The sequence below is a fragment of the Ambystoma mexicanum genome, chromosome 6p, assembly GCF_040938575.1.
Source record: "Ambystoma mexicanum isolate Mex_15411 chromosome 6p, UKY_AmexF1_1, whole genome shotgun sequence".
Classification (NCBI taxonomy): domain Eukaryota; kingdom Metazoa; phylum Chordata; class Amphibia; order Caudata; family Ambystomatidae; genus Ambystoma; species Ambystoma mexicanum.
The window spans coordinates 539,955,715-539,976,325 of NC_090935.1; the positions used below are offsets into that span (position 1 = coordinate 539,955,715).

General features: G+C 46.4%; 1 protein-coding gene across 1 annotated transcript in view; it reads left to right on the forward strand.

Annotated features, from left to right (window-relative positions):
• Window positions 1-20,611, forward strand: part of RGS7BP (regulator of G protein signaling 7 binding protein) — a 567,198-nt gene that overhangs the window by 514,969 nt on the left and 31,618 nt on the right. The window contains exon 5 of the mRNA XM_069627344.1: window positions 4,844-4,914. Coding sequence (XP_069483445.1) covers window positions 4,844-4,914 — 71 coding nt within the window. The remainder of the gene's footprint in view (window positions 1-4,843; window positions 4,915-20,611) is intronic.

A 20,611-nucleotide genomic window follows, 5' to 3' on the forward strand; every position in this document is an offset into this window, starting at 1 on the left:
GAGGAAGCTTCCCAGGAATGTAAAGGTAAACCCACAGATCTCAAATATCATCCCAACCTGAACCCGGATGAGGAAGGCATGCCTGATAGCCCAGCCTGAACTACCTACACCACAGTTGATGCGAATCAATCATGTCACCTGCCTTTGACGGTCCAGGGAACACCAGCCAAAGCCCTGCTGCATTCAGGAAGCAGAAGGACTGCCATTAGGACGGACATGAGAACTATCAAAGAATTCAGTCCAGGACCCATGTCCCAAATAATATGTGCACACAGAGATGCTGATTATACCTGCAAGCATCTGTGGGTATTCAGGTATTTGGGAATCATCTCTTCATCCCTATGATAGTCATGCCAGGAGGACACCCTGAAGTGGTTCTCGTAGGGACAGATAACCCTCTCTTTGATCTATGCTCAAGAAGGTTACAAGGCGTGAAAAGGCCAAACGTAGATTTTCTTTCACAGTATACGTAGGTAGTTAGATGCCTCGGGAAAGCTGGGTACTCAAAAGACAGGGGGAGGTGTGTGACAGGGTCAAGTATTTGACCCTGTCAAGGGAGGATGGAGACGCCTCTAAACCTGGAGTGGGAGGCCTACCAGGGTGTTTGTCAGTGCCAGTCCTGCTCCAGACATGGGGTGTGGGAGTTTTGGAGGGCAGTCTCTGTCCCCACCACATGTGAATGACTTTCATTTCACTTGCATTCCCCGATACCTCTTCATACCTCCCCATATCTCCCTTCTTCAATGCTCGCCAGTGTTTTCTCTCTTCATTCACAGGATTTCTGGATCCCAAAATGTGTGGGCAAAGCGCAAAGCATACAACCCACTAGCGAGAGATGCAGCAGCTAACATCCAGCAGGAGGAATGTTGCTCGCTGCAGATCGGCAATCTGGACGCTCATCTGCAATGAAATACGAAACTTTGAAGTTGACTTTTGTGCAGTGGGCTGACATTGCGAGATGCCAGCACAACCCTTTTCCAAAGGGTACATAGTTTAATGGACGCTTTATGGTTTCCTGTCTTTGTAATACAGTACAAATGTAAGGGGGAGGAATACCATCAAAAGGCTCAGGAAGAATGCAGTAGAGTGGGTTGTTCAGGTGAGATTAAGGGAAGGGGAGACAGACCGAGAGACTAGATGGAGGTAGGACGACGGGGCGGAGTATGGCAGAGACTTATAAAGAGCATGTGCAAGGTGAGGCATTGGTTGGTGAGAGAACGGGTGGGTATGGTCAGTGAGTGAGACTAAATGGACGTATATGGGGTGAGACTGAGTGAGAAAGATATCTGGGAGAGTGAAGGGATGGTGAGTGTGTCTGCCGGAAGGGAGAGTAGGTTGAGTGGAGAGTAGATGGAATGTAGAGTAGGCAGAGTTGGGAGAAGTGGAGTGAAGAGCAGTGGGAGTGGAGATTAGTGGGAGTGGAGACCAGTGGAACATAGCGGAGACCCAAGAGGGGAGCATAAATGAACGTAACATCGGATGAACAGAGAGAGAGAGAGAGAGAGAGAAAGAGAGAGAGAGAGAGAGAGAGAGAGAGAGAGAGAGAGAGAGAGAGAGAGTGTGTGTGTGTGTGTGTGTGTGTGTGTGTGTGTGTGTGTGTGTGTGTGTGTGTGTGTGTGTGTGTGTGTGTGTGTGTGTGTGTGTGTGTGTGTGTGTGTGTGTGTGTGTGTGTGTGTGTGTAAGAGAGAGAGAGGAGTAAAGAATAGAAGTAGGATATGGGAGGAGAGCCAAAGAAAAGAAAAGGAAGGTTTTTGGGAGGCACCCATCCTATTGTCCTTCTTCTTGTGGGACCATAGGTTAGGATGCACCTAGAAGCTCCCACAAGAAGTAAGAGAGTTAAGTATGTTGCCTTTAGCCTCTCACCATTAGTCAACCAGATTTTAGATAGTAGGGGTCACCAATCTCTACTGACCATCTTGGGATTTATGGAAGTCTGGGCTAGGGTTGAGGGTGACCCAAGAAGAAAGTGAGTTTTTATTAAGAACCTATTCAAGTTCTTAATAAAAACCCTTGAACTCTTTGGGAGCTGGTGTGCTCCTGAAGCCATCTGTGACAGTAGTCATGTGTAAGGCCTGTAGTACAGCCCAACCAGAAACAAAGCTGGCAATCAAATTCATTAGGTCGCAAATGCTCGAGGGAAGCAATAAGCTATGAATACAGACAAAGCGAGTGAGGCCAAAGACAGGCACACAAGTTGCGAAAACGATGTGCTATAATTCATGGTGGAAAATAGGAGGGTGGTGTCTTGACCCAGGTATTTGGAAGACTACACAGAGTAATCACACACACACACACACACCCAGCTCAAATCCAAAGCTGCTGCTCATTTTATTAGATCAAGAGCGGGGAGATGTGTAACACAACAGCTTTCATCTTTGCAGCTTGGATCCTCTGTAATCTTGGTTGAGCAAGGGAGGAGGTTCAGAACCGACTGCCCTTGGTGGGGCCACCAGATGTACAATAAAAGACATTGGGCCTCATTAGAAGTTTGGCGGCAGCCTTGCCGGTAAAACTGGCAGGCTGCCGCCAAACTTCCCAAAATTTTCGGCACCCGCGAATGGGCAAATTACCGGGTCCTTTCGGCTTTGCTAGGTGTTTTCTGGTGGAAGGGAGCCTCATGGACTTGTCCACTGCTTAACTCTTGCAGCTCTTATAACTGGTATCTTATATCACAGGCACTATGAAAGGTTTTGCAAGAGGAGAAGTCCTCAAGGGCTGCACACTAGAAAAGGGCTCATTTTGGAGTTCTCTGTAATTTGGTGGCGGGGAACTGTTACGCTGCCAAATGTTGGTCATTTGCACAGCAGAGTGCAAATGTGCAAGGCAAAGAGTGGCATACAAGCGGGTATGCCGCCAATCGCTGTGGAATACGCCTGCTCTTTGGTGGCGTATAAAGCTAGCAGGCTCCATAGGGATCCCCAGCATTAGATGTGGGAGAGCCAGGTGGGGCTTGAGCCAGCTCAGGCTCTGGGGCTGATCCCAGAATAACCCTAACAACGAGGCTATGGGCACTGTGGCCCGAGCTGAGACCTGACTGTTCTCCCCACCTGCCATATGACGAAATAAAAGAATGAAAACAAAAGTCTTTCTTGGTCTGGGTCAAGGCAGTGTCTGTCTGACACTAGCTTGCGCCCAGCAGGGATTCATTCTCCTGGAGGGCTGCCCCCGGCACGTGTAGCCCCCTCCTCACTCACCTGTGGACACAAATGCAGGCAGGCGGGCGTCATGGCCAGGCCTCAGTCATCCACTCTGGGACTAGTCTCCATATACAAATCTGTCAAGTATTATTTTAACTGATGAATTACCACTTCTTTCGGTATATGCTAACATGCTTCTTTCCATGGAGACGTTACTAGATCAGCCTTGTTGTTTTCCTTTGCAAGTGCTGGATTTCACCATCAAATATGTAGGACTACAAGTCTCAGAATATAAACAAAAAATAAGACCAGTACTGGACTATCTTATCCTAAATAGAATGGAGCATGTTGGCATGTATATGATGTTGTTACTTGATATTTGTGTAGTATTTAGTATCATTGTTATGAATTTAAAGCCTGGTATAGTGAGTTGCAGGCTTGGCCTCCCCATATAATCGGAGGCTCCGCCACCTCTAGCCAGCATTTGCGCTAAAATAAAAATTCACGCCAGTGCAAATGCCTGGGCATTTGTATGGTGAGGCGGCATGAACACAAGCTGAAACTATTCCGCTGATTCTGGCAGGACATTCTTTTCTCAGCACCTGGTCTTCTCCGGGCTGCAAAAGGTTTCAGATCATGCAGCCAGTGGCATGGTTATATAAGGTAAACGAGGCAACAAGTGTGTACTAAGCTCCCTCAACACTTATGCAAACTTCTGGATTTACCTAAGCAATATAACCCTCGCAGGGGGGGGGTGCATAACTTAGAAGCCTGAGCAAAGCAAGGGCTGTAACGTTAGCCCTGGTGAATTACCTTACCGGTACTGCGCACCCACTGCAAGGGTTATATTGCTGTTAGTACCCCGGCATGATGTTAAAGGGTACTAAGGGTGTTTTTTCTCAAATTGATCAAAACAACAAAACAAGATGCCTGCCATGGATCGTGGGGTAGGGAAGTACACGTAGTCCCTTCTCCCTTTCCATGGCGGCCATTGGGAGCGATGTACTTGGGACGGCAGGTAAGTGGGATGGGGTTGGGGAAGGGTCAAAATATGTGGAAAAGAGGGGCAGTGGTGGGGGAAAGGGGCACGGGGGCCACTTACCTTGGACCTGGCGGGGGAAGATGGTGGCCTCCAGCTCCGAGAAGGCTCAGAGCAGGGGTTTTACCATGTGGTAAAGCCCCTGTTCAGAGCCTCCTGATTGGCTGTAAGGCCGCCACATCCCCCTCACTGGGTACTCATAGATAATATTCTGCTGCCGAATTAGGCACAAAGCAAATTAACAACTGGGAAAGCGCTGACGGATGGAGGCCTTCACGGTCTACTGTTTAATTGCATGAACTGTATTGTGCTACGTAGCTGAAAGTTAATTAGATAACTGTTGCACTTTAGTATGGAATATTTTAAAGTCCCTCATCTCTGACGTGGTTGCACTGTTCTGGTGTAAATAAGCAATGGGTTAACTGACTAGAGTAGACATACTCTTTAAACGTTATTCCTATTCAGCACAGACTTCATTGTACACTATGCTAGAGCTAATTTGTTTGCAATAATGGAATGCAATACATTATCATACGTGCTTTCGTCAGCCATACATTTTGCCCACCTTCAGGCGGGCAAGGCCTGGAGAGGGAGCACCTGTCGTTATTTCTGAAGTTTGCCACTGTTTGCTGCTTTTTTTAATTTATTTCACTTGTCGTTCCTACAGAGATATGCGAGAAATGAAAAACCTTTTGAGCAAGCTCAGGGAGACTATGCCTTTACCATTAAAAAATCAAGGTACGTGCTGCTATCTCTGCCTTTGTATGAGGTGACATTGCGGCTGGAGGGGGTGGGGGAGTCTGAGCTTGCATTTTGGAGCTAGGCATGAGATTTCTATGAAGACGTCGACTGGAAAGGCAGCTCGTTACTGGAGCAGATCAACAATGCCTTTCATAGGCAGAGCGGCCTTCCCCGGGCTGAGCGGCGCTCGGGGAACGGCTTGTCAGTGATAAAGTGAACTTCCTGCTCCCTCAATGGCTTAGTGGCAGCCATCTGCCAGCCTCCAAGGAAACGGAATGTTCATAGTTCCCAAATTGCTGCCACGGCTCGAAAATGCGTTGCTGTAAAAGGAAGTGTCATGCACAGGTTTTTATGGAATTTAAATGTTAGTATTTTTGCATTGCTCTTTTGAAGACATAGCAAAGTCACACGAAGTGGCCTAATTAAAAATATGCTGTGTGTGTTAAATCGCATTTCTGTAATGTTGTGCTGCAGTGTTGCTGGTTTGCGCAGTGAAATAGTGAGCATGATGTTGCTAAATTACCCTGGTTTATGTCCTCCACTTGTTAATTTATTTTTCCTTGAACTTATTTTACTAAACATATTCTATATATGGCTTATATCATCAACACACGTAAAAAATCATTGGCAACGCCCATGGGGTTTGGGGTGTTTATGCCAAGTGCAAGGTCAAATGCTCCATTGATGTCATCAAGATGGCATAGTCACCATATGACAATGTATCATCCAACTTTTGCAGCTGCTGCCATTTTATGCCATGTCCAGCCTGAAATGCCGTAATAACCTGCTGTATGAAGTTACAAACTGATAAATCTATGTACAGGCATTTCGGGAATCCTTGAATAATGTGTAAGTCAACACAAGTGCCCTTTCGCAAGAAGTGTGTACTGTTGCATTTTTGGTTGACAATATCTTGACTACTAACTATGAAGAAATTCACCTTTGAAATCAATAAATGTTGCCTCAGGAACCCAGAGGGAGAAAGAAATCGCCTTAACACCCGCCGACCTGCCAACTACTTTGAGTGTGTGTCATTCTCATGTTAGAATGCTCAGCTTTTTAATAGAGGGCTTTGTAGAACCCCCTGTGCAGAAACCACGTACTGCTCTATTAAAAAGAAGAACAAGTGACATAGACGGTGGTGTGAAGTGTAGCATCAGGGTTTAGCAGTCTAGTTTTGGGAAGGGGGCGACCGACACCCGGGGAGCGGGGAGGGAAGGGAAGTGACGTTGCGAGAGGAAGGGTTGGTGTACGTCACCACTGAAATTGTATGCGTAGCAATTCAGTAGATGTACAAAGACCCATTTGTTAGCAAATGGTCAAGTGGAATTTCCACCAGGACCTCCTGCTTTCTGAGACAACAGGAGTTGGTTACAAGGGTTGGGATATCTCAAATTGTGTCGTGTCAGCTGCGAGTAGCTCATTGAACTTCCCATCTTAGTTTGAGATCTTTCCACTCAGAACACGTGCCTTGATTATCGGTCTGGCTACTGAACTTACTATATCATCAAGGAATTGTTGTACTGTTTGTGACAGGCTTGAGCTGCACCGCATGTAACAATACCTTATGGTGAATGAATCGGGGCATTATGAAATAGAAGAGCATGTTCATGTACAGAGGAGCTTTTTCGCAAGCTGGTGTGATTGTTTCCATGATGTTTTACATAGCTGCTGGCGGTGACTAGAAAAGGGGATCACTTTGGATAGGCATCCTGTGATATTCCTTATTAGCGTATTGTACTGAACACGCTTTTCCAGTGTGGTATGTGTTTTTGAAGTTCGGATGCCAATAAAAGGATGGGCACCAACAGTTAACTGCCTGTGACACAATGGGAAACTCAAAACATGTAATAAGGAGCAAGTAGGGCTTCCTCAGTATTGTGTGCTGCCATAATAGTGCAAAAAAGCTACTTTATGGTTAACACCAATATTGAAACAAGCATTGGCAATGCCAACAGTTTGGAATTTCGTGTAGGCATGGCAAAGGCATTTGCCAGGCACTGTCATAGTGATATTAACTGGCTATCGCTGACATCAGGTGCAAAATGGTGCAAGTACCTGGGCATTTAACATCAGTGCCTGGCATATGCGTGATACATATAAACTAGCCAATACTGTTGCCTTTGCCAATGCTTGTTTTTAACAGGACTTCAGTGAAGGACACATATAGCGCTCATAAATCAAGTGGCTGAAAGAAGACCTGGTTAAGAAATGTTTATTACACCAGTACTCTGTTTACAGAAACCGTTCAATCATTAACTCTCAGAAGACTGCTTTGAAAAACAACTGGCAGCACATCTCGCCCAAAATCTGATGGTAAGTCTTGATTAAAGCAAGCCCAAAGAGTTCCCACGAGGAGGTGTTTTGGGCGGGGAGACTCAGGAACTGGGTGGGAATGGCCATAGGGATTAGCATGGCCATGGGCAGTGAATGGGTGGGCAAATAACCAAACAACACCTTTGTGACCCTCCTCAAATGCCATTGTCTCAGGAGGATAGCTCAGTGGCAAAGCGCTCGCCTTGTAAGCAAGACGACGCAAGCAACACAGGTTAGATCCCTGGGTCCGCGCTTAGAAACCTCTATCTATTAAGCGTGTTATAAATGACCAATTCCAATGTCTCCTTATCTGTACTCTAATGCAATAGTTTCTGCTTATAGTTGGCTCTAAAGCGCCACCTAATAACCCAAACTAAAAATGCTGATAATGTACTAGGGAAAACTTTCCATATGAATACAGTAATTGTGTGGTCAGATTTTTCATATATACAAAAGAAGTTCCAAATGCAAAGGAAACAGACAGAACAGAAGCCAATGCATTTCAGACCGAGTCTGTCGTCAGGGAATGAACTGTGTTACTATGTGACACATGAACATCTGAAACACTTCAGTGTCAATCTTTTCTGCCAGTGCCGGAAAAGGTGCTTATTTCAATGTACTATAAATGCACACACCGGCCGTAATCTTTGGGCCAGTGGAATCAACTTCCAGATGTCATCGTCGGGACAAGTCACAGCACCTTCTACAAGACCAGTTCTTTGTTCCCCTTCTGCAATTGCTGGAAGTGTATTCAATGGTAGGTTGAGTAGCCTCTACCTTGGCTGATAGCGTGTCCAGTTTTTGGTCCTTCTCTGTTGTTATGCCCTTCAATTCTTGCAGCATAAAATTCAGTTCCACATCATGATCGCTTGGGTCTAACAAGGCTGCCTGGGGAGGGGCTTCATTACAGGGCTGGCACGGCATCCGGTTTCAATGGATTTCCATCACGCTTGGATTGAATTTTGTTGCTTTGTGACCCTGACATGATCAGATCTGAGGTTACCAGTCAGGATGGCAACAACCTCAGAATCATAAGTGTGTAAGGGAGGTCATATGCTGAGAGTGACCGGAGGGGTGTCAGATGTGTAGCTAAAGCTCAGTATGCACTGCAGAGATACAGTTCAAGTACAGTCAGAGTCTGCACTTAACCAACAGTGCCAAACTCTCAGGCTAGCACTCTCCATGTGTGCTTCTGAAACATGGACACTTCACTGTGTGTACAGTTGTGGAAAAACAGAAGGACTCGATCCCAGGTGAGGTTGGTTCATCAAATCTTTAATATCAGCACTGCAGGTTGAACACAGACTAGATGAACAAGCAGGTCCTCTTGCAATCCCAGACTATGTACCCCGCGCCCTGACTTCACATATCTTTATACATTTTCAAATCGATTGGTCTCAGTGTGATGAGTGGAAGAGTTCATGATGTCACCAGAGAGGGTTTCCCTTAATTAGCGCAATCGCTGGGTCTGTGAAACCAGGCCAGCTTAGAACCCCAGGGTAGTTTTGAGATATCTCACTTAGCTGTCTTCATTAAATGTGTGAGATCGGGTATGCCCAAACGTGGGTCCCTTGCTCGCTGCGCCAGAGGGGACCAAGCAGCACCTCACTGATGAGGCTCAACAAGGCGAAACATGTTTGGGGCTGCGTGTGTTTCCATGCAGAGGGGACCTGGCCTAGCAGTTCAGGCTTGGCTGTTCCCATTGATGGCAGTACCTGACTAATTTGCATATGGTTGGACCCCTTTTGCAATGGCGCAGACGTCTACAAAACAGTGGTGTGGAAGGTTGCCCAGAGAAGTGCCAGCCGTTCAGATGTATTCAAAACCTCCACCCATCATTGTTTGGTAATAATGTGTCTCCCTGTGTGAGAGATGCTATGCCCAGATGTGGGTCCCTTTTGCACTGTGCCATATGAAACTAAGCTGCACCTCACTGATGAGGCCCAACGAGGCCGAAACATGTTTGTTGTTGCTTATGTTTCTGTCCGTAGGGGACCTGTCCTAGCAGTTCATGCTGGGCTTCTCCCATTGGTGTCAGTACCTGACTGATTTGCACATGGCTGGACCCCTTTTGCAATGGTGCAGACGGGTTATAAAACAGTGGTGTGGAAGGTTGCCCAGAGCAGTGCCGGTGGTTCGGAATTTATTCAAAACCTTCCACCAATCACTTTTTGGTAATACAATGAATACAGTCAAATCTTACGTCTAAGATCAATCGCCTGAAGCTAATTTATCAGAGTGCACTACTATATTTTTGGCAGTTAAAAGCACATCTCTAAATTATTTTGCTAGTGCAGCAGTAGCAGACTACACATGTGTGAGTAAATATGTTAATTGCCAAGCTGCCTTTCTCCATTCTGCTTGCAGGAACACACCTTCAATAGCTGCATTAGGCCTACTATTACGGATGGTGTAGTATTTTTCAAATCAATGCACTATATGTAGTTATATTAAATTCACTTATATTTCCAATCAGCATTCTTAATGCATATATTTGCATTTTTCCCGACAGATCCCCTCACACTGTTAACTGTTCAGAATAATCAGCTCCAAGAAGCCATTATCATTTTCAAAGACTTCTTCAATTGCTTTCATGAACATTAGCCTCTCCTGAACATTTGAAGCATTCACAGTGATTTTATTTCCAGGCAACAATATAAGCATCTAATTTGTACATAGAAACAGTACATTATTAAAAAGATAGCAAACACTAAGAAGAGACTGTGGATTATGGGGGATCCTTATGATCCAATTGAATCAGCAAGCCAGGACCTAAGAAACCAACCACAGTAAATATTCTTTTCAAAGAGCAAAGGTCAGATTTTCTAATATTAGAGAGAAAAACTGGAAGGTTATTTGCATAATCTGAAACAAATGTATGGTATTCTGATCAAAAAAGGGTACAAACTTGTGATGCCAAGATGGTGTCTCGGCCCATGTGATTTTGCAGCACAAAATTACGCAAAGCCACGCATTCATGGGTTATAAATAACACTGATACTGAAATGCCATTTGCCACCTTTGCAAACAGCAGTGATAATTTAAGAGTCTTGTTACAAGTGCATTTGAGACCTACTCCATGAATCAGATGTCCAGGAACCAGATAGCCCATGCCCATTCTAATTATCTTTTATCTCTTGGGGAAGATAGCAATGTAGTCTAGTGTCTAATAGCAGGTAGCACATGTCCAATATACCAGCTTCCACCGCAACTCATTGAAATCCAGCTATAAACTGAAACTGCACGTGTGATACAAGTAGCATGTAAATTGCATAGCAAGAGACAACTTTGTCAAACGAGAAAGAACCCCCATTAATAGTAACTGTATTTGGGGTAGCTAGTGTTTTCAAGACCTGGTTCACATAGACACCGAGTCATGAGCAAACAAGGCCCCTTTCAGAATACTATGCTAATCGGAATGCAGTAGATAGTTTGTGGAGCTGGTTAGGAGGGCATTTTGGGCAGACCTATCGCCAACGCAATCAGCGCTTCCTCTACTCAGTCCAGCACAATTTGGGCCGGATCACGAGTAGCGGCATAGCTGTAATGTCCATTACCCAACGGATCGATTCAACCCAATGGGGCAGGGGGCACTATTAGCGTCGGTGCAAATTGTGCTGGCGCTAACAGCGCTGAAAATGCCATCTCCACTGGCACATTCACCTCCAGTTCACAGCTGGAGTTGAAAGCTAATAAATTCAGTACACAAATGGGGATGCAGCTTGTGCGCTGCGGCGTCTGGTATAATGAGAAGGCCTATTATCTTATCAAAGTAGAGTTAGCCTTGCCAGTTTACTTTGATCACATCTGCTGGAACGGAGGGGTGCACATCACGTGATGGTTTCAATTTATTAATGTGTCAATAAGTTAAAACCACCAATCCCGTACCTGGATTCAATAGTGACGATGTAGTGGATCAGGTGTCTAGGGGAATGGGTTTAGATAAGGTTTGGCCAATTGGCCCAGGGACTTTAGGGGGAAATTAGCATGTTCTATAGGTGGTAGCCAAAGAGGGTGGTGAGATAACATTGTTACCTATGTATTCAGATTTTGCAGTTTACTGCTATATAAGCTATAACTTCTTGGGAAGTGACAAGCTCTGTATCAGTTTGGTTCCATGGGACCGCCTGAGAACTTTTTGCATGTAATACACCTTGTTTTCCCTTGCATACGTGAGCGATTACTTGGCCTTTTTGATCATTTTTACAGTGTTCCAAAAAAAGGACACATGCAACCCTTTTTTAGTGTCCGGTTTTATACAGACAATCATGTAATCAGGACACAGCCGCACAGACCGGAAATGGCTGCTGCTTCCATAACGCAGGGCATTCCTGAAATATCGCTGGGCCCGCGTCTTTGTGTGGAAAATCGTATTCACTGTTGTTGCTCTCGCTTTTCCTCTCTTGTGTGTGATGGCTGTGATGTAATTTTATTCATGGTTTCTTCTATGGCCGGCGTAGATGAGATTTGGAGCTTGCTCATCGTAGAGTCGTTCTGGCTAATGATAGTATTTCTGTCAGTGTGTGAGGTTTCTGTAATAGTTTCTTTTTAAATGACATGGACTCCACCCCCATCTACTATCAGTGATATGATAGCTTTGTTATGCAAATATAGGTGGAAATCGTTGTGTTACAAATTTGTCCATCATTTCTCCTTCGTACTCTATGGTTGTGTGGAATAAATGACGCTCGTAGTCAACATTTTTGTGGATTTATTTATTTTATTTCATGATTATGTTTTTGTTTGTTATTTGTTATATGCCCAGACCCGGAGGTATCACGGCGTAGGTTACAGAATGCTTACTTATCTGGTTGCAAAGCAAAGTACATACATGAGTTACAAGATGTTTACGTTTCTGGTTACTGGTCACAAGCAATACGTGAGTTACAGTTATTTATACATGCAAAATGTAATAGTTCTTGAACAGGGCCCAGAACAGTGGTGATGTGTTCATTTAGGTGTTTCTATACGTCAGGGTGCGTGTGAATCGCATCTTCCGGAAATTCAAAGATGATGCCATGTACCTCGGGGCCTGCCGTTAGAGAGAGGAGGCCGCTTATCCTTTCATCTTCTTGAGGCCCTAGCGCATGAAGGTAAACATCAAATTGCTGGATCCACCGTGCCCATCTGGGTCCCAGATTGGTGGTATGCGTCATGTCTAAAGGCAATAACGTAGGTACGGGGAAAGTGTCCGTTGTTGGCTGCATATGTCCTACTGGGGCTGGGCCTTGTCCTCCTTGAGCCTGCTCCTGGACTGACATTTTTTAAGGTTGATTAGCAAGACTTTATGATTCAATGCCCCTGCCGCAGTGTCTATATGGGGGATTCATTTGGTGATGGGCTTTCTTTTTGGAGTGCCCCATGTCACTCCTTTTATATCAGGGGCATTCGCTGGCATGTGTGATGCCTTGGTGTTCCCTTTATTGTCAGCCTCACCAGGGAAGCTGGATCCATTACGTGGTGTGGGGCATCCCTCCCGTGTGATCGGAGTGAAAGATGCGGCCTACCTGCTGTTTAACAGAGTGATCTGCAGTTAAGTCCAGTGGGCCTTTGTCACGTTGGGCCTCTGTCGTGCCCGCTGGCTTCAGCTGAGGAGTTTCTCGCCAGTGCAGGCCTTCATGAATAGAGGATGCTGTCACGCCTGCCTTGTGGTCGCCGGGCTGGGCCTAACCTCCACTGCCTTGAGTGTGCATAAATGAGCGGTGACTGTCGGTAAGGCACTACACCTTTAACTACACAAAAAATGCCCAACTTCTCTCTCCCTTCACAATGTGAGAGAAGTGTGAAAACTCAATCTGGTAAGGATTACTAAATATTGAACAAAATCCATTTCCAACCTCTAAACCAGGTGGAAATGTACAAATGCACACATCTGTAGAAATACCACATGTATTTCTGACAATCCCGCATCTGTTACCGCTGTAAAGACAGTATTCTCTGAATGAGGTGGCACTCCAATTTTACTGCAAGGGCGCCACTACAAAAACATATGCTGTGTTGAGGCAATTACTGCATCTGGCAATGGGAAATTAAAATCCTCCAGAATTATAATGAAGGCTCATTACTCTGAAACTGTGTCCCAGTAGATGATGTGGAGGAAAGCAATCAGCACAGTGAAGTGGTGCTTTATGAGGCCCAGTACCATTATATAGCTTTCACTCTCACATCCTTCCCATAGACGTGCACTTGCTCCTGTTTATTTATTTATTTGTTGATTTATATAGCTCTACCGATCTGCAAACTACTTCAGAGCACGCAAAGAGAGAGGGCATGGTTGTTATAAGGCCACACAGCCTTGGATTGCGATAGCCCCTGGTTCCCCCTCAGATGGACCCTCACACGGGTATTCCCTCCGGGCTCTGCCTGCACTCTGCAGCGCATGCACGACACAACCCCATTTATTCTCTGTGACAGAGTTGCATTACTCCGTTGCGGGCTTAACGTGACCACGTCACTTCATTTATCCTTTTCCTAACAATGAACACAATATAGACACCAAACTTGTTATCAATCTAAACACATAACAGCAATGCAGTTAACTTCAACAATTTACCGCACCAGTTTCTGGTTCCTTCCGGTGAAACATTGACAGCATGTTAATTTTCCACCATATAGTCCTTCAGTTGTGAGGTACGGCACCTGGACCCCTGTAGGGGATACCTTCTACCTGTGCGCCCTCAGATTCTTCTTCTATCTCTGGGCCAGGATCTGTTGGCTCTGACGGGCTCCATGCTTGATCAGTGTATTGGTCAGTCTCACTCCGTACGGGGCTCAGTTCGACTGGATTCCTGCCACTTAGCCTCTTGAAAAACTCGAGTTCCTGGTCACCGTCGTCCTACCATCGGATGCAATCACTATGGACTCTTTGACTCCTACCACATCCAGTGGCTGTGGGTCATAGGGCAGCGGGATCTTGCCTTTCAGTGCTGGTTCCTTTCCATCACTGCATCACCCAGAGATATGTCTGCTGGACAGTGTCCTCCTGATGTTCTCCCTATCGTTGCACATCCTTCGCTCTTCGACCACCTGCTGTTCGTCAATCACCCCCTTTTCTCTGTCCTCGCTGTCCGGCAGAAACCCACACGGGCACCTTCTGAATAGCGCTTCTGCAGGGGCAACTCCTCTGGAGCAGTGTGGAGTGGCCCTGTTTTCCCTCAGAAATTGATAGAGCGCTTGATGCATGGACTGCCCATGGGCGATCCTGAACACTTTGTTCAGCATCCGCATGAAACGCTTAGCCTCCCAATTAGCCCGAGGCCATAGCAGACATATTTTCCTGTGCTTGACTCTGCACTCCTTCAGAAAGTTTTCAAAGCTCTGCCCCTGAAATGGCGGGCCATCATCGGTGCACACTTCTTCCGGGAACCCGTGAGATGCAAAAACCTTCTCCACCACCGGTATGATGTTCTCAAATGATGACGATTCCATGAACTCCACTTCCGGATATCTACTCCATTTGTCAATGGCCACTAAGAAGTACACGTCTCTCCCTATCGAAACAAAATCCATGTGCACCACTTCCCACGGTCCATTGCCCCTTGGCATCGACTCGGTTCGGGGTCCTCTCCACACGGGAGCTGCAGCCTGACACTACACACAATTCCTTACAAACTCATCCACAAGCAGTTCCAAGTTGGGGACCCACACCTTCATACTCAATCTGGACTTGGTCTTGGCTGACTCCTGATGCCCTTGATGCGCCAGTGTTATGACTTTTGTAACCATTGCCTATCATACGACCATCCTCTGGCCTTTCCCCAGCAGCAGAGTCCGTAAATGACAGTTAATTTCTTACCTTCCATAGCTGTTCTAGTGAAGCATTTGCGTCCTGTGTGTGTTTTTCCAGCCCCATCAGAGCACACTTCCACTCTCCTTTATTAAGGGACTCCCGTAGTAGGCAGAAACACTTGTCTCCGGTGGAACTATCCGCCAGCTCCTGCACGAACATGGAGTTCGGAACATTGGATCCCACTACCTGCCTGACAAATTCTTCGACTTCCATCTCTCCATTACCAGACTCTGCTCCAGAATTCCCAGAATGTCTGGACAGGTAATCAGCTATGTTGTTAGCCCCCGGCTCGTACACCAAACAGATGTCATATTCCAATAAGGCTAGCATCCTCTGCTCGATCCAAGCTGGTGGCTTAGATGGCGATCCCGCCATGATTCGTAATAACGGTCTCCCCAACACATAGGGCCTCATTACGAGTATAGCAGTAATGGGTTAATGGCATTGTAAGGATGCTAGTGCCGTTAACCCCGTACCGCTGAATTCCGAGGTCCCTTAGCGATTCCCACTAAGGCCCGCTGTTTTTACCAGGCGCCCTTAGCGGGAGTCGCTAAGGGACCAGGGAGCTAATAATATCGTGCTGATATCCTCCAGCTTCACCAGCTTCATGCACTCGTCCATTCTAGAAGCCCTCATGCCCACCAGCTCATGGGATTGCCCCAATTCCAGAATCCGCACCAGGGTGAGCCCCGGTGTTTGGGAGAATTCTCCAGAATGGCTAATTTCCCTTACCGGTTGAGTCCCTCAGCAGCTTTGCTGGATTTCTAGGATTTATTTTTTCACCTGGTAAGAGTGTGAGCCTTTTTTCCCACACTTACATTTGTTTTTTCTGTGTGTTATACATTTTTTTGCTCATGAACTATGGAGCCTCACCTACTCCATTGGCATCATCTTTTTACTGTGTGTCACACAGCACCTTTAGTGCAGTGACACAGGGTTGTCTTTTAGACTTCCCCCTTTAAACTCCATTTTCTGGGGCTAGCTACTGTCTCCCAGCACATGTGAAAGTTTCCATTGACTTTACTAGTCCTTTTAAATTTACAGACCTAGTACAACCTATCTTCCAATAGAGTACTGAAAGGAAAGGGTTAATAGTTACCCCTTTTTGTCTGATTCTCATAGAACATTATTTTGTTCCCCTTCTCTAAAATTTGGCTGGTGGCAGTGGTACCTACCATTTTTATTCTACCGCTAGCTATGAAAATAGCCTCGGCAACGTTAGAGGCTATGGTGGTAGCCTCAAACTCTAACCCGCTGGACCCCATTTATTTTTATTTGGTTCCGGTCGGCTTTATTCACCATTTCTTTTTGGAAAGGTATTTCTCGTGTTTTACTCTGCGTGCCAAACTAGTTTTGGTTCCTTTGCTTGCCGTCCTTTGGTGGGCTTCTGCACTTCTTAGGCACCTGAGTGTCTGGGTGGACAGGATGCGAGGGAGGGGTTTGAGGCCCCCTGCCCAGGGTCTCCTTGGAGACCCAAGTCGCACTATAGTTTGATTGGCTAGGTGGCTGTCCTGCCAGGACAGCCACCCTGCTGTGTGATTGATAGCCGGGCTGTGTGAATGGGGGAAAACTGCTTAAAAGCGGGTCTCTGGGACTTGGAAGGCAGAGTCACCACTGGAACAAGAGAACCAATGAGGAGCTTAAGAAAGATGACTGCTGCAACTACTGGACATCCCGGTGAAGCCCTGTTGCAGGTCCGAATCACCCGAAACTCCAACGACAGAGAAGATCTGCAAGGAATATTCTTCCCTTGAGCTTGGTGGGACCAACCAGCTCACCAAACATCAAACACCGGCCTTCTTCTCCTGGTCGAATTTGCTGTGCCTCGCTGCAGTGAACCGGAAAGCCAGGAGGAATGGAACCTGTTTGGATTTTAAGGAGCGCACCTTTTATTCAACGCTTTGCTCTGCTGCTGGCTTCTTCCTTGGGCAGAGCAAGACCCTTCAGTCTTCCTCCTTCTTGTCACCGCGACAGTCGCTTCAGGAACCCTGAGCCTGCAGGAACTGCCAAGAACAACCGCCTCAGCTACAGCATTCTTCTTCTTTTACGGTACTGTGCAAATCCGGTCATTTGTTCCGTCCAACCATGGTGAAAGTGTTTGAAATCTTTCGCCTCTTAGAAGGCTTGTCCTTCTCTTCTCCTTCGAATAACTTTTCCTCCGACCAACTTTGTTTGAACTCTTGGCAAAGACTTAACCGCGAACTACTCTGAACTGTGTGATCCTCTGCAAAGACTCTGAACCATTAACATTGGCCCAGGCCTGTTGACTTGAATCCTAGTTGTAGTAAGCCTTTTCTAGATTGCCCTGCCTATCACTTGTTGGTGTTGTTGATTTTGGATAACCTTGTCTTGTCCTCCCTTTTAAATTATTGGAGTCCCATTTTGCTCACACTTCATTTTGAGCCTAACTTGTCCAGAATTGATCGTGGGTCATTGTAGTGTATTAAGATTGTGATTTTCTGCTGCTTTATAATAGTGAACTGTTTTATAACTGATGGTGTAAATAAATGTATATTCTTTTACTCAGAATCCTTGAATCAGTGTTTGTTTGAACCATAGTAATTGTTGTCCTTTGTGTAACTTCTGATACTGCTCACTTTACTCTTGAGATAATTCTGGCTGCTCAGCCATCACTACAACTTTACTGTGTAGTAGAGGATTGTACCAAAGGTGAATTTGTACTTACACTTGTAGTCTTAATTGTGTGTGGTGTTCCCAAAGGGTACTGCATATGATTCTGCCTAACACCCGGTTCCCTCAGGATCTGTCGCCACAACTTTCCTGAGGCACACCCCCGAATTAACTGATTGCACACCATCTCCTCCTCACTGAACAAAGCGCACAGGGCTGCTAGTTGCCTGAGCCTTCCGTGGAAAAAGTCCAGCGACTCGTCGTACTTCTGCTTAGCCGCGTACATTATGAATCTCTCGTAATCCAAGTTCACCAACGGGATGAAATGGTCCCTCAGAGAGTCCTTGGCCGCTCCATAGGAGTCATCCACAGGCCACAAAGTCTCAAAAAGCCTCAACAACGCTGGTCCCGCAGCATACAGAAGGATTGACGTCTTTGACTGCTCATTCACCTCCCCAACCGCCGCAAAGTACATCTCCATGCGCTTCAACCCAAAGTTCCATCTCGGGCCCAGAGCCGCTGGTGCCACAGATACATCAAATTCTGGCATGGGAGCCAGTGCCCCTTGCTGGAGATGCACATGGACCACCGCCGGTGCCCCTGCGGCTGCCACCTGGTCATCTGCCATGCTGGCACATCACCGCACTCGGCAGCGTCACACTGTGCGCACAGGCACCCCCCCGTAAACAGGGCCTCAACCCAGCGTGACCGCCTAAGGGATCCATGCAGGGGTGTCTCCAAAGATCAAGCAGTAGGCACAAGGCTTCCAAACAAAATTCAGGAGGGGGAGAAAAAGAAAAGCTCACAATACTCCTGCTGCAGAACAGGAGAAAAGAGAAAAATAAATTCTCTTTTTTTTTAAGTGGCGCACTCTCAGGTGCTCCAGAAATTGTCTAGGAGGTCCACCTGTACTTCCCTGGCTGTGAAGCTGCAAACTCTTGCGGCGTGTCACAGGGAGTGTCTCACAGGGGGTGTGCCGACACAACTGCCGAGCGTATTGATCATTTCCTGATACCACCGTTAGCACAGCTGATCCAGCACGTGGGTCCCGGCAAGCGACCTCCTTGTCGCCATTGTTATAAGGCCAGACGGCCTTTCATTGCGATAGCCCCTGGGCCCCCCAGATATGGACTCTCACGCATGTCTATCCGGGCTCCGCCGGCACTCTGCGGCGCATGCGTGGGACTGCCTCATTTATTCCCTGCAACAGAGTTGCGTCACTCCGTCGCGAGCATAACATGACAACATCACTACAATTGGTGAATCTCTAGAATGCCGGACAAACGTGGTCAAGACTTTAAGAGGCTTTTAAAACAATTCCGGCCTGCCTTAGAAAATTAAAGAATTAGTATTGGGTTCATACATTTATGTGCAAATATATAGCCATTTATGTTCAAATATACAGCTATTGAAAGAGGCATTTGCAATAGTCTACTTGGGATAACATCAATGACTGAACTAGTTGTATTTTGTGGTTCATTTCCAGTTTTGTGAGAGTTCTGTGTAAATAGGATGTAATAGCAGCTACTTAAGATTTGGGTTCAGGGTAGGGTGCTCAGTCATATCGTCGGGATGTGTTTTTCTGGTTTGCCACATATCGGAATTCCCGTTTTCCCCCCAGAATTTAGCTACACTGACTTTCACACATGCAAGTATGCTCAGCAGACAGACACTCTGCTTTTAGTTTCTTGCTGATGATCCATAGTTTAAGAGTTTTGTCAGCATAGATATTGAAATCTAGTAGGCATGTAAGTGGTCTTGCAGGCTCATTAAACAGCCATAATGAGGGGGTTGACTCCAGTCCCTCTAAACGGAAATGTGATAGATTTTGGTTTGTAATGTCACCACCTCACACTGGCTCAGCAGTTTTCCAGGAGGGGTTCAATCCATGTTAATGCTGTTGGATCCCGGTTTATAGATCACGATAGACCGGCCTACTGTGTCATATGCAGCGCAGAGGTTCAAAAGATTGACGCCCAAGGTACAGTTGGCGTCAAGACTTATGATGTCCCCTCTTGTGTCTAAGACACTGGGCCTCATTACACGGTAGGCGGAGGACCGACCAAGGTGCTACTAGCACCTTGGTCCATGCCGGTAAAATACCAGCACCGCCTTGGAGGAAAGGGGAATTACCGGCCTATTCCAAGGTTGGTGGGGCGGTAATTCCCCCTTCCCCCATTGCCCTTCCTCATTCCCATTTTTGCCCCATAGGGCTCTATGGGAATGGGGAAGGCGCTAATTAGGGTGCCGCAAATTGCGGTACCGTAATTAGCACCCTGGTCCCTTTGCGGGTTGGTTTTTAACACCTGCTAAACAGCAGGCATTAAAGTACCAACCCGCAAAGGGACCTCGTAGTAAGACGGAAAGGGTTTACCGGTACCAGTGCCCTTACCGGTACTGGTAAACCCTTACCGCCGTCCGTCTAATGAGGCCCAGTCTCTGTGCTTCTTGCTGGTCTAAAGACCAATCGCTTAGCATGAAAAAAGCTTGTGACTCACTATACACTTGATGTTCAAAGCAAGAAGCAACTGAGATGGTACCGGTTCCTGTTAGTCTCACTTACACATTTGCACACCACTGCACAAAACGATGATCACTAAACTTAGTAGATCGTACTCAGTTGGGTCTCACGTCCCTGCTCTATTCTTCAAACACAACCCAGAACAAAGACTCTGCCCCCTTTTGGATAACAACATCACTAAAAATCCATTCACAGATCAACAACAGACAAATGGCCTCATCAGGGCCTTGGCAATATCCCAGCGGTAATCCTTACAGGATACGCCAATGCGAATAGCATTACCACTACTCGGTCCGGCACTATTAGCGCTGGATCCCGAGTAGCAGTGCAGCGGTAAGTTCCCATTCTCCTTTAATGGACCCAATGGGGCTTTTCAGTGCAATTAGCATTGTGTTAATATCACCAAAACCATGCAGAATGTGGAGATTTTTACCACC